Here is a 15270-nt window from a genome sequence, read left to right on the forward strand (position 1 = left end):
AAAAACTGGTGAAATTCGAACCGTTCATGGCTTAGTTAATAGTAACACGTCATTAATTTGCCAAATTAATTTGCCAAAATTAATTTCTTAGTTTTGACAAATGTACCTTACTATAAAAGATGGTAACATTAAGAGAAATAGAATGAAGGCATATAAGAACTCTCCCTACTACCTTTGCAGCTTCTTTGTAAGTCTAATAATAACTATATAAATAATTATTCCAAAATTAAAAGCTCACTTTAAAAAGATAAACTTAGTCCCTTCCTAATAATTTCACTATGCACTACTATATCTAAGTTCTTGGTTCTTTATGTCTACTGTATCTGTGTGGTGGAAATACTATATAACAGTTTGCCACCACGCATGTCTCCCTAACTCTGCACTTCCATGACTTCATGTTGGTAGATTGAAATCAGCTATGATGAAAGTATTTATGGCACAGAAATGGGCAAATGCTACAAATTATCCCCACCCCCGCCGACAACTGGTTGGTAAGCCTTTGCCAGCACACCAGGCAGGGCTCAGCCTCGTGTTGAAGGCTCCTTCAGCAATACCACTTTCTGATCACCCAGGTGAGAAGTGGTCTGCAGCTATTATTGACACCGTGGATCTTTATATTTTTCTTTAATAAAAATGAAAATATTAAATTTTTATGTGGACAGGGTTAACAATTTTCTAATTATTTTGTAGCCTGGGGAGAAAATGTCTAATTATCTAATGACCCCTCCACTTCCCTTCAGAGGTAGTTTTGACAATGTATTGGTGTTTAGTAGACAGTATGGTGTAGTACCATATTCAACCACAGAGAGACACTGTTCCCACACATTTTTGCCTGCTCTTCCCCTGAAGTCACAGACTGCTAGAATGTTGGAAGGGACTAGTCAGCACCCCAGATTCTTAAATAGTTTTTAACTGTCGGTTGCTACACATAAATTATTAACAGTGATTGTCTCAAGAGCAAGTAGAATTAGGTGTAACTTCACCGTCTTTGCTTTGTTTTATATTTACTCTTCGCAATTGTTTTACCTTTGTAACCGGGGGGAAAAAGAAATGTGTGAGAAATGAATTCTGAGGTTGTGATTTCCAAGCGTCTGGCTTACCTTTCCATGGTTGGTTGACTGGTAAGCCATGGTTTATGTGTTTTAGATCGCCGACCGCAGCTGCAGCCGAATGTCTTACTATTGCTCTGGCAATAATGATGTTCCAAGTTCAACCACAGCCCCAAGGCCAGCCAGCAAAAAGGTACTGAAGGGCAATGCGAGGATAATCATGGGATAAGAACAGAAGGATTTCTGGCCAGGTGCGGTGGCTCACAGCTGTAACCCCAGTACTGAGGGAAGCCAAGGCGGGCAGATCAGGAGCTCAGGAGCGTGAGACCAGCCTGACTAACACGGTGAAACCTAGTCTCTACTAAAAATACAAAATTTAGCCAGGCGTGGTAGAGGGCACCTATAATCCCAGCTACTCAGGAGGCTGAGGCAGGAGAATTGCTTGAACCCAGGAGTCAGAGGTTGCAGTGAACCGAGATCAAGCCATTGTACTCCAGCCTGGGTGACAGCGTGAGACTATGAGTCAAAATATATATATATATATATATATAGGGATTCCCTCATGCCCTCACACTGTGCTTGAAAATACTCAAAGTACTCCCCTGCCTGTTCCTGCCATGCTAACCACACACACACACACACACCCCACACACACTTTTGCAGCCCTATCCTTTACCCTGCATTTGACCACCTAACTGCCCATTAACTCAGTGTTTCTCCCACTTTTCCCATGCATCAGAATTACCTAGAAGCCTTGTTAAAACTTAATGCTGGACCCTACCCACTGAGTTTCTGATTCAATAGATCTGAGCTGGAGGCTCAAGAATTTGCATTTCTAACAAGCTCTCAGCTGATGCTGGTCCAGGGACCATACTCTGAAAACCACTGCATTAGCCTCCTTTTAGTAGAGGGAAAGCTGGGTCAATTCATCCTTGACAAAAGTGAATGGCAATAATTAGGTACCATTTGTTTCGATACTATGTAAAGTAATATGAAATGCTTCCTCATAATTCTCCACAATCAGCCTTACCTATTAGTTCAGAAACTTTAAAAGCTCTTAAACTGCTTACCAGGATTTTTCAAGCCAACAAAATTCCCCAATCATAGTCACAGCCTGTGTGGTCTGAGCCATGGGTAGGGGCGGGGGGAAAGCTGTGTGTCCAAAGTTGCCTCTGTTCTAAGCACCCAAGAGCCTCACCATTATAGTAGCTACTTAAGTTTTTAGTGTCTTTGAAGACCTGTATTAAAATGTAAATATGGCGGGGCATGGTGGCTCATACCTGTAATCCCAGCACTTCGGGAGGCCTAGGCCAGTGAATCACCTGAGGTCAGGAGTTCAAGATAAGCCTGGCCAACATGGTGAAACCCCATCTCTACTAAAGATACAAAAATTAGCCGGGTGTGGTGGCAGGCACCTGTAATCCCAGCTACTCAGGACACTAAAGCAGGAGAATCACTTGAACATGGGAGGCAGAAGCTGCAGTGAGCTGAGATCATGCCACTACATTCCAGCCTGGGTGACAGAATGAGACTCCATCTCAAAAAAAGAAAAAAAAAAATGTAAATATGCTAATTGCAAAGAATAACACAGGAAACCATTTGCAAGAGCTAACATTATAGGGAAGTATTTATTATACAGGCAAGGAGGGAACGAGCGTCCCCAAGACTCCCTTTGGACGGGATGAGGGAAAGATCAAGTGTGGGAGGGCCAGGGCTTGGTGCTCCACACTCTGCAGTAATCCGGGCACCATATGTCTAGTGAGAGGTAGCGGGATTTAACTATAAAAGGAAAAGTGAAAGAAGATATGGTTAGGCTAAGAACAAATGTGTCCACTTTCTCTAAAATTTAGCATTAGGCTGTCACAGGCCCTATGCAGTAACTGGTTATAAGTATTTTACCATTGTCCTTTCCTAAAAACCATTATTGGCCTACAGCCTGACTTCTTTAACCCATGTCCTGTTTGGTTTTGCAGTTGCCATGCTTTGACCTGAAATGCCCAGAATAGGGACATTTTATTTCAAAGGGAAGTTTGGCCAATATGTTTCCTTTATAGCTGAGCAAACAGGGTTTTGCTGCTTGGCTATTTTAGATAACCTCGGAGCAAGGTGTTCGTGTAGTAATGCTCCCCAGAAAGCAGCATAAATGACGTTAAGAAGCAGCTTATCCTTTTCTAATCTCTTCTTGTCATAAGGCTCTGGCAGCCAAACTGACCTATTTTCTAGAGGCTACCTTTGAATCTAGGGTTGCATGTCTTTCCTATAATGAGAAGATCAAGGTGTAGCCCAGTTATATCATGTGCACAGTTAGACCACCTGCTAGATTAAAACTCAACCCCACACCTCTCTCAAGTGAGAGCGCTTCACTTAAGAGTGCCGACAGCAAACAAATGTATTAACGTGTATTAAAATTATTTAGGTTCGACCTCACAAAATGAAGTGAAACCAACCACCTGATAAGCTGAAACACCTAAGCATTCTCCGTTCATCACCCCTAACCTACGGGGGATCTAACTAGCTAAAATACCCAAGCATGTATACAGAGACCTTCCCTTTGTCACCTTTTAGTTTAGCTAAGTAGCTCTCAAATTTTAATGTGCACAGGAATTAGTACACTGAGTTGCGTGCATACTGTATTCTGAGGGTAATTTTGTTTTTTTGTTTTTTTTTTTTTGAGATGGAATCTCTCACTCACTGTGTCGCCCAGGCTGGAGTGCCGTGGTGCAATCTCAGCTCACTGCAATCCCTGCATCCTGGGTTTAAGCGATTCTCCTGCCTCAGCCTCCAGAGTAGATGAGATCACAAGCATGCACCACCACGCTCGACTTATTTTTGTATTTTTAGTAGAGATGGAGTTTCACCATGTTGGCCAGGCTAGGCTCAAACTCCTGACCTCATGTAATCTGCCCTCCTCAGCTTCCCAAAGTGCTGGGATTACAGGCATGAGTCAACACACCCAGCCCTCTGTGGGTAATATAAACGATTGTCAAGAGCAATGTTTGCTGTAATCAGGTTTTGCTTTAGGTGTTGACTTTAAAACTTAATTTGCAAATAAGGATAAGATATTAGGGTGTTCAAATAGTTTTAGCTTTCTTATTCACTTTCTTACCCAGATAAAAAATGAGTTTATCAATGTTTATTCTAGGTTTTGTGGGCCTAAGATGAATGAAAACCACAGAAAATTTTTGGACATCATTTTTTGGCATTAATTAGGGTGACCGACCAACTGTTCTGATTTGCCTAGGACCGAGGGAGTCCCCAAGATGTACGACTTTCTATTTTAAGACCAGGACATTATCAGGCAAACTGTAATGGACTGGTTGCCCTACCTTTCGTCTTAAACTTCTTCCCCACTAAAATGATTGTCAGGAACATGAACACATAGCTAGATGTGCTGGAGAATGGGAAAGGTGTAAGTCACCATGTGCCTCCATTTGCTACCAAGCAGTAGATGACTTGAAGGGAAGTGAAGACACAAAGTGGAGCTGGGGGACTTTTCAAGCATCTGACCCTGGGACATCGAAATTTAGAAGTTGTGAGTTAAGGCTGATACCACTATGCCTTTCAGAGCACAAGATCCACTCACAAACCCCACTGATCCTGCTTCCCACAATGCCATAGTGCTATTATAAAAACAAAAATTGTCCAGTCTCCAAGGGAGTTTAGATACCGTCTAGACAGTGGTCTTCCAAGTGTGACCCTCGACGGCCAGCAGCAGCAGCACCTGAGAATGGGACCTTGTTAGAAATGCAAATTCCCAGGCATTGAATCCGAATCTCTGGGGGTGGGGCCCAGCAGTCTGTGTTTCATCAGGCCATCCAGGGGATTCTGATGCACATTCAAGTTTGAGAGGCCCGGCACAGTGGCTCACCCTCACAATCCCAGCACTCTGGGAGGCCAAGGTGGGCAGATTGCTTGAGCTCAGGAGTTTGAGACTAAGTGGGCAGCATGGCAAAACCCCATCTCTATGAAAAAAAAAAAATAGCTGGGCTTGATGGCACATGCCTGTAGTCCTGGCTACTCAGGAGGCTGAGGTGGGAGGATTGCTTGAGCCAGGGAAGTCACACACAATGAGCGGGATTACGTCATTGCACTCTAGCCTGGGTGACAGAGTGCTACCCTATCTCAAAAGATTTGAGAACTGCTGCTACCAGCCAGCTGTTTTTACGGCTGAGAAAACTGAGGGCAGAGAGAGGAATGGCTTGCACGTGGTCACACAGAGTTTTCAACAGGACCTGAGAGAAAGTGAGACAATACCAGTTTTGATGACTACTCGGAATGCTTCCCCCAAAGAATAGTTTCACTCCCAGGCTGAGTCCATTCCTTCAAACGCATCTCTCCTGCACAGCTCAGGAGTTTGAGACTAAGTGGGCAGCGCTTAGTCTAAGAAGGTAGAACTCAGCCTTCTACCCACCTCAGTGTCTCGCAGTCTCACGTGATCTCAGCACTGACTTTGCCATCCACGACTTAATGGCCTAGAACATCCAAGACATGTGCCTCAGAAACTAACAAGTTATTAAACTGGGGAAAAGAAAAGAGAAGAAAAAAGTGTTGGTGAATAGTAGCCTTTGTCATCACAGCCTAATTTTTGTGGTTCTTATTTAGCATTTCCATGAGGAGCTTGCCCTCCAGATGGTAGTCAGCACTGGAATGGTGAGAGAAACAGTCTTCAAGTACGCCTGGTTTTTCTTTGAGCTTCTGGTAAGATTCTTGCATGTTTGTACCTATGCTCAATAGGCCAAGAGAAGCACACAGCAGAAAGGAATGAACTTTGTTCACTGAGTTGCCCCTACTAAAAACCGGGGGTTGTTTAATAATCTAATTTCTCACCCCTCCCCATCCTTCTTCCACTAAATAGCATCGCTTCTACCATAAAAATCTGTCTCCATCCTGCGAGTTCTCATCACCTTCGCCACTCCCCACGCGGCCACACGCCATCATCTCTCAGGTGCCTCTCACAATAACGTCCTTTTTCCTGCCTGTATCCATTTTTGCCCTTGGCACACCCATTCTGCACATGGCAGCCAATACTAAACAGATAATGTCACGCCCCTTTTAAAAACATCAGTGATTTCCACTGCCCTAAGGAGAAAGCACAAATTTTTATCATGGCCTAAAAAGCCCTTGTATGATTCTGTTGTTTACCTCCCTGTCTAACCTCATCTCCCACCACGTTCCCCCATCATTCAGCCATCATTCAGCCACATGGTCCTCTTTAGGTGCTTTGAAGACGCCAAGACCGTTTTGGCCTCACAGCCTTTTCCAGATTCTCCTCCTGCTCCCTCGCCTTCACCTCCTCACCCCCAACACACAGTTTCTGTTCTTCTCTGTAGGTTTCAGCTTTAGTGAAATCACCCCCAAGAGGCCTTTTCTGACCACCTTATACTGTAATACGTCTTCCTCTATAATTCTCCTTTGAGCACCCTATTTATTTCCTTTCTAGCACTTATCACAATTTCTAATAGTTTTTTCTGTCTCAACTATTAGATTTTTAGGATTTGGGTCTCTCTTGTATTATCTCATCTTTAACCTCAGCACACTGCTTGGTACCATGCAAGGTCCAACTAATATCTGTTGGAAAACAGAATGAAATTTGTATATCTGTTTACCTGAAAACTTCTACCATTATTCCAGCAGAAAAGCAAAAGGTATGGCCATAATACCTTAATTTTAAAATAAGGAGAATATTACTGATAACTTTTTTTTGTTTAATTATTAATAGAAGTAAAAGGATTTTACCATAAAGCCACTAAAAATAAACATTTTGTCAGTGTTGATCAATGGAGATTTATAGTGAGATGTTGAATGAAGAAGGTATAAAGACACAGATATCAACTATATAAAAATGTATATGCAAACAGTTTGGAGGATTTGGAGTAGGTTGAGATTTAGTGATAGTGTTAGCTTTATATTCACTGGGTTCTTTCCCCTGTCCCATTAAGTGAATCATATTTTTTTAAAAGAGAGTTTAGGCCAGGTGCAGTGGTTCATGCCTGTAATCCTAGCACTTGGGGAGGTTGAGGCAGGCAGGTCACTTGAGGTCAGGAGTTCAAGACCAGCCTGGCCAACATGACAAAATCCCATCTCTACTAAAAATACAAAAATTAGCCAGGCATGGTGGTGATGCCTGTAATCCTAGCTACTTGGGAGGCTGAGGCAGGAGAATCACTTAAACCCGGGAGGCAGAGGTTGCAGTGAGCCAAGATGGCACCGCTGCACTCCAGCCGGGGTGATAAGACTCCATCTCAAAAAAAAAAAAAAAAAAAAAAAAAAAAGAGATGGGAGGGTTTCCACCTAAGCTCTAGTTTTTACATGGAAGTGAAGCCTAAGAAAAAGGGAGAAATGCTGAACAGTAGGACATAGGACACAGAGAACAAAGGGCGAAGAAAACAAAAACAAAACATCCTCTAGGGAGGAAATAAGAAGCAATGTAGAGCAGAGTTCAAAAGAAGTCAGGCTCATGCTGCAGAAATGCATCCAGGATTCAAATCCCATCAAGTTTTGCAAAGTCCCAACCTCTAGCTTAAGAAGCGTCCCAAAGCATGGTCCCAAATCCTTGTCACAGAACCACCTGGAGGTGCTTAGTAAAAATAAAGCAGAAATTATTTTCAAAGCATTAAAATTAGGAGGTTGGAGGCCAGCATTCTGCATTTACCTGTCTTCTTAGGTGACTGCTAAGCCTGTTAATGATCCACTGGTCCACACCCCCTCCGTTCTTTGAGCCCTAAACAGAGCTACAGGTCTTTTGGAATTTGTACCCAGCCAGCACCAGATTTTTTTTTCATTCTAAAAGCCAAGCTGATTAACTTGGTGGCTGCAGCTCACAAGTCTTGGGGCAACAGCATTAGCAATGAGACATGAGCTCCGTGCTCTGGCAAGGAATAGACTGGGCCATAAAACCCATTCCCCTCTTGTTTCTTGAGGCATGAGAAGTATCAAAACCAACACTCCATCCCCTTTATATTTTGCTTTTATTTATACATCCTACCCACCATCAAGTCTCTCCATAAAGAAGATTCACTTAGCCTCGCTCTGCAAAAATGAAAAAATTAGCTGGATGTGGTAGCACATGCTTGTAGTCTCAGTTACTCAGGAGGCCGAGGCAAGAGCATCACTTGAGCCCAGGAATTCAAGGCTGCAGTGAGCCATGATCATGCCACTGTACTCCAGCCTGGGCAACAGATTAAGATCCTGTCTCTAAAAAAAAAAAATAGAAAAAGAAAAAAGAAGAAGATTCACTTGGGTCATAATCCAGCTATGAATAATTCATACAAATAATTCATTCCCAATGCAGCATTCAGTATTGCTAAGTCTGAGTGGTTCCATGTGACATCTTAGCGCTCTCTTTCCAAGGGAAGTTTGCATTCTCTGCAGGCATAATGATGACTCTGTTCTTCGTAGAATCCCATTAATAGTTGGCATCCCAATGGGAGAAAGAATAGTCACATCAAAAATGTACTGAGCATCTTACTATATATGTGCCAGGCAATGTTTTAAGTATTTTAAAGCATTATCTAATTTAATCCTCATGCAGTCTTGAGGCAGGAGGAACTTTTATTATCCCCAGTTTACGGATGGGGTTGAAGGAAGGGTGGTGGCCATAATCAGAGTCTCCAAGTCAGCCAAAGCCTTCAGCAGTACCACTTCACTGCCCTAACTGCTTTTGGCCTTGCACATTTATTTACTAGGGCTTAGTTGGCCCAGGAGAGAAACCATAAGATAAAGCACATGGCCCATCTTACCTGTAGGAGGTCCCTTATGGTAAATAGAGAAAATTTTTTTGGAAGAAAGGTCCTGCTAATCTAAGCACATTGCAGGATTTCGTCAACATGCAGATCAACCAAGACACCAGCTCTACCGGCAGCCTAAAACCTAAGTCTGTCAGGTCCTGGCAGGACAGAGTTTGCATTGCTCAGAAGGGTTAACTGAAAAGCACTGAACAAAAGGACTCTGCTCAGCATGTATGAGAGGTTCAGGGGCCAGTGAGGATTGGTAAGAGCCCCCAGGGTGCTGCAGCTGGCAGAAGCCTTTGTCTATGATAGCTCTAAAGAATCAAGAGTACAGCAGTATAACTGGGGCCTAGAAAAATCTGGAGGCAGATGAGACAGTCTTAGAAAAGGAGCCTGGAGCCTAAGAAAAGCATTGCCACTGCCAGGACACCACTGTGGCAGGGATGAGGGTAGCAGAAGTGAGTAAATGCCTGGGCCTCTCTGTTCTCCAAACCACTGATCTCCTTGCTGGTGCTGCTATTGGCCAACTCAACCGGAAGCCAAAGGTTAAGGGGGCCTGAGTGATGTGGTCCATCAAGACCCCCTTCCCAGAATTCAGAGACAGACAGAAAGGACAAGAAATCCATCAGGGAGCTGGGGGTAGAGGCAAATGGAAATCATCCTCCAGCCAGAACTTTGCAAGGAAATTGATCTGATTCAGACAAGGCACCCAATCCTCCATTCATTGTTTATGCATTTGCTTAACCAATGCCCAGGAAGTTATTTGAAAATCAAAAGAAAACAGTCCCCCACCCAACCAAGAAGCTGGAGAAAAATAGCTTCCTTGGCCTTAGCCAACAACCTGGGCAGTTTAACACCCTCCAGTCGTGTCAATGTCCAAGCGCTAATGAACAACCACTCTGGCATTAGAGCTGTTAGACACGATCCCTGGGCAAATTTCACACTTGCTAATGAATGAAATCCCTGTGCTTCTAGAAACTGCTGAGCCAGACCTTGGAGAAACGGAGATAAATGGGTGACCTAGTTTACTCGCTCAGGACATGAAGTTCCACATTAAGGGGTTCTTTAGAGGTACCCCTGCTTTGAATGGGCCATAAAGGCCCATGTAGGGGAAAAGATTTTCATGTCTCACCCCACTCTACAAATAATGGGCCAGGCCTCTACTAGTGTTTCTACTGGATGCCCTTCTCTGGAGATCTGGGGGACACAGTAGCTGGCGAGCTACTGACAGTCTGGAAAGAGGCCACTAGTTGGAAGTATGGTATTGTGAGAATTATTTGTTCGGTTGTAGGATGGCCAAACTCGGCACACAGGAGCCAAATGCAGCAGTGAGTTCTGAACGCCTGGGTGCAGGGGTGGTTAGCCAGCCCAGAATCAGGACTGGCTTTGCCCATAACAAAGAGGCCTTATCTTCTTAAGTCCTCTGTTAGAAGCATAGTGACAGAGAGGCTTTTTTCAGACAAAAATGGGGGTTCCAGTTCCCACCATTCATTGAGGTCCACTGGTCAGGTGCGTGCAGCCCTGTGGAATATGAACCCATTTGCGTGTCCTGGACCAAACAGGTTGCCGCCGTGAGGAGAAACCATGGTTCTCATACTGAGCTTTAGGGTTTGATGGCCTGAGGTCTTCCCTGAGCTGGCCATGGCATTATCTGAAAACATGAAACACATAAAGCCTGTGTCTCTGAATTTTTCTTCTCATTTTGCCTTCTCTTTGTTTTTTCTTTCTGTATGTTTCCATGCTAACAAAAATTGCTAGTACTGCATGCATCCTTAGAAACTGAATTCCACTGTTAGTGCCTTAACGTTCTCTCATGTAGCTCCTGGGAGTGGAAGTCAACTTCCAGTCCCAACACAGAGGGCAAATGTGAGTGCCTCAGCTTCCAGCGCTATTAGTATTATTATTTTGCAATGACTGTCTGACGAATTAGACTCATTCATGAAAATGACCTTAGAGTGTAGGGACCCAACTACAAGACCTCCTGCTCTTCCCCATGTTTCTATTAGCGTAAGCAACTTCCGACAAGGATAAGACTCAACCTCAGATGGTATCAAGGAAGCCTGTATTGACCTGTGAATCTCCTGGCCCCAAGGTGACGTCCAAAAAATAAGCATGATTTTGATTTAAAATTGTAGTCGGCATTAAGATAGCATTATCCTAGTCATAATGCAGAAAGTCACCAACTGATACACGGCTATCTTTATATACATACTGGATGTCTATCCATATAGATATCTATATCTGTATAGAGATACCTTTGTCCGTTGATGACTTGTCTGCATTATATATGTAGCTACAGTATATACCAGTTTGTGTCAAGACACCAATTTGTGTCAATTGGTGACTTGTATTGACACAGAGATATTTATATAGAGATGATAGACAGACAGACAGACAGATAGATCTGTATATAGAGATTTTTGTGTCAATTGGTGACTGTCTGCAGTATATATGTAAATATAAGTTAGACTCACAGAACTCAACATTTCCCCTAAAGGTGATATTTCCCCTAGAAGCAATGTTTTAAATAGTGGTTCTGTTTCCAGCTGCCCAAGAAAACCCTGCTCGATGTATAATATAGCTAAAATTTATAGGGGCAGAAAATAACTGTTGGAAACTATAGAACTATTTCTCGAAAAACGGTGCTCCCTCCAGAAACACTGAAACTCCAGATAGGAAGAATATTTCTCACTGTTCTCCTTACTTACTTTCAGGAACAGAAAAGACTTCGGTTTGCATCAAGAGCCTTGTGATAGCAGTCCCTCCTTACATCACGTGTTCTGTCCCATGTTACAGGACACCTCACTGGTTACGGGAGCCCAGCTCACGTCTGCCTTCCAGGATGTAGGCAGTTGAGACAGGGAGTCCTCTGACACTGTAGCTAAAGAATTAAGCTCCTGGCTTTGTCAGCAGCAAGAAGGGAGCCCCCTGACTTGGGGTCAAAAAGAGGACACCCTTCCCACCTCCCGCCACCATGGTAACCACTGGTGTGTGTGCAGCATTTTAGTCCACAGCTTGCTCGGGCACCAGTGCAGATAAAGTGTCAGGAACTCCATTGTTAGAGAGCACTGCTGTGAGTCTTTCCCCCTTTTCCACATTGTACAAGCAGGTCACCAGTCTCCATGTTGGCATTTCCCCCATGCCCCTCCATAGGTGAAAAGCATGGCCCAGTATGTACATAACATGGACAAACGGGACAGTGTTCGGAGGACTCGTTTTTCTGACCGTTTCATGGATGACATAACTACTATTGTTAATGTGGTCACCTCGGAGATTGCAGCCCTGTTAGTAAAACCGCAGAAGGTAACTGTATTTTACTCTATTTTCTAAATTGTTTACCTGGAACATATGTTACTTTCATAATCAGAGGAAAATAAGCATCATTTTAAAACAATTATTAAAATATAATTGTAATGACAGTTAAATGCAGCATGTTATACTGGACTGGACCCTGATGTGGGCTGGAAAATTGTTATAAAGAATGCACACATGAGGCCAGCAGTTCAAGACCTGCCTGGCCAACATGGTGACATGGTGAAACCCCGTCTCTACTAAAAATACAAAAATCAGCTGCGTATGGTTGTGCACATCTACAACTCCAGCAACTGGGAGGCAGAAGCAAGAGAATCACTTGAACTCGGGAGACAGAAGTTGCTGCAAGCCGAGATGGTGCCACAGCACTCCAGCTTGGGTGACAGAGTGAGATTCTATCTAAAAAAAAAAAAAAAAAAAAAATTGTGATATGGACTGTGGTTTAAATTATCATATCAGGATATCAGGCTGGGTGCGGTGGCTCACACCTGTAATCCTAGCACTTTGGGAGGCCGAGGAGGTAAGATAACTTAAGGTCAGGCATTTGAAATCAGCCTGGCCTACATGCTGAAACCTCATCTCTACTAAAAATACAAAAAAAAAAAAAATTAGCCAGGTGTGGTGGCTCATGCCTATAATCCCAACTACTCAGGAGGCTGAGGCAGGAAAATCACTTGAGCCCGGGAGGCGGAGGTTGCAGTGAACTGAGATGGTGCCACAGCACTCCAGCCTGGGCGACAGAGTGAGAGTCCCTCTAAAAAATAAATATCAATATATATATGAAAGATAATATTTTTGCTCTTAGGAAATATACCTTGAAATATTATGGGGTAAGTGGGTATGATATTTGCAACCCCTTCTCAATGGTTCAGAAAAAAAAATGTTTTTATATTCATAGACTGATAAAAAATGTAGCAAAATGTCAACTACTGATAAGCCTGGTTAAAGGGTATATGATAGTTCTTTGTACTATTCTTGCACCAAATTTGAAATTGTTTCAAAATAAAAGCTAAAATAATATATTAAATGAAATAAATCAAATTTTTAAAAGGTATCTACAAAATCTTAGGAAGCAATGTTTATTATTGATAGCTTTGTCATTACTGAGAATTTGCATAGTACCAAGTGCTCAGAAGATTTTCATTTGGTTATTCCTCAGCGCAAACTGTTGGAACAGCAATGGTAGGTGTGAGAATATTGGCAGATGTGAGAATAAGGCACAGTGATGTTGATACATTTTCTAAAAGTCACACAGCCAGCAGTAAAGCCAAGGCTGGAGATTTTAAACCCAGATATTGAGTCATGTCAGCTACCCAAGAGGAGTGGCCACGTGGAGGATATGGAGAGAGTTCGAGGACCTCTCAGCAACACTGTGGCAACCTCTTTATCAGATCCCCATCCATCCCGGTGACTTGACCGATGAGCATGGCCTGAATTTGCAAATTGCATCATAACAAAGAGCAAAATAGTTTCAAGCCATATTTTTAATGGTGTCAGAGGAAATTGATTCATCATTCTGAGAATAAAGGACATAAACATGAAAAACTGAATCCCAGATTGCTCTGAAGCACTGTAAAATCCCTCATAAATATGAGCACTGAGAAATAATACAAATTAAAAATTTGTTTAGATAGGCCTAGCTTATTAATTGGGGTTCATGGAGGAATTCACCCTATGAAAAATGACTCTGACCTCTCTTAGGCTGGAAATGCTGCCTGATTGGGGAAAAAAATTCTTAGGTTAAAAACTAATTCTTTTATCCTGATTGGATTTTCTGTAATAACTCTTAAAAATTAAGAAACTATCTCATTGAAGATAGTAAATATTTTTCAAGTCAGTTTGCAAAAAAAAAAAAGTAGTTACCAAAAAAATAGTTATCAGGATATCAAAAATTTAGGATTCAATGTAGTATATAGAGAATCAGCTTAATTATACATATATAAATGTGATTGTAGAAAAAGTGACTGGAAGGAAATGCACCTAAATATTAACAATACATGAATAATTACTTGATTCAACTTCACAGTCATGACTTTACTTAAAAGAGACTTAAATACTTTGCCCAGTGTCACCCAGAGGGACAGTGGCTGAAATAGTAGGACCTGTGTCTCCCAGCTTTCCCACCAGTGACCTGGGAGTTCAAATCCAGAGTGTACCACAAAATGATTTGAGCATTTGTTTGTTTTTAAGGAAAATGAACAGGCGGAAAAGATGAACATCAGCCTGGCTTTCTTCTTGTATGACCTTCTCTCCCTCATGGATCGGGGCTTTGTGTTTACCCTCATCAGACATTATTGCAACCAGGTGAGTGTCCCCTAGAGCGAGCCATTTTGTTCCTTCTCGTATAAGATGGCAATGTTCATTGCCATGGTATGCCATCTTATTTGTTACCGAGTTAGTGTGAACCCTGCACATCCCTGAGTTCTGCAGCATATCTGTCATGTCTGGGCCATGGACATTTCTCGGACATGCTGGTTTACCTTGATTCCTGGAGCATTTACCAACCCAATGTAGAAGGGTCAACAAGTTCATCTGTGGGAATTAAAATTTGTGATATGATCTGAATCTTCAATTTAACATTTAACAGAAAATTAACTTGGCTCTACAGTACGTTCAATCTTTGACTAGTCCTCGAGCTCCCAGTCTGAGGCCTCTTTTCACATATTAGGGTAATTAATTAATTAAATTGCTATTGTGATGTTCTGACTTGAAAGAACCCTTTAAAGTGGTCTTAAATAAAATCATTCAAAGAGATTTAATTTCACTGAGCACAAAGCAAATATTTCATAAGCCAGGTGCGTCTATCAGTGCCATCCCCCAGATTTTTGAGTGGAATTCTTCATGCACTGTTTACCTCAAACTACCCTAACAATAGTAATATAAATAGCACTTATTGTTGCTACTCCTCTCCTTCCATATTCCTACTCTAGTCACTAGTACCATCATTACTGCTACTACCACCACTAGCCACCAGCATGGTCATTACCTCCCATGCCCACTATCACCACCTCTTCCACAAACACCACCTCTCAACACCTCCACCACCTCCACCATAACCACCTTCCACCACCTCCACCACCACCACCACCTCCATCACCACCTCCACCATCACCACCTCCCCCATCATCACCACCTCCTCCATCAGCACCACCTCCACCATCACCACCACCTCTACCATCACC

The 15270-nt window shown here is 42.7% G+C and overlaps 1 protein-coding gene across 5 annotated transcripts in view; it reads left to right on the top strand.

Moving 5' to 3' along the window:
• Positions 1–15270, top strand: part of DOCK8 (dedicator of cytokinesis 8) — a 246177-nt gene that overhangs the window by 160478 nt on the left and 70429 nt on the right. For all 5 annotated transcript variants that reach the window (XM_032290975.1, XM_032290976.1, XM_032290977.1 and 2 more), the window contains 4 exons: positions 1147–1242; positions 5652–5747; positions 11930–12079; positions 14279–14392. In XM_032290975.1, coding sequence (XP_032146866.1) covers positions 1147–1242; positions 5652–5747; positions 11930–12079; positions 14279–14392 — 456 coding nt within the window. The remainder of the gene's footprint in view (positions 1–1146; positions 1243–5651; positions 5748–11929; positions 12080–14278; positions 14393–15270) is intronic.

Source organism: Sapajus apella, unplaced genomic scaffold (assembly GCF_009761245.1).
Source record: "Sapajus apella isolate SASKATOON/1434 unplaced genomic scaffold, GSC_monkey_1.0 scaffold24, whole genome shotgun sequence".
NCBI classification, from domain to species: Eukaryota; Metazoa; Chordata; class Mammalia; order Primates; family Cebidae; genus Sapajus; species Sapajus apella.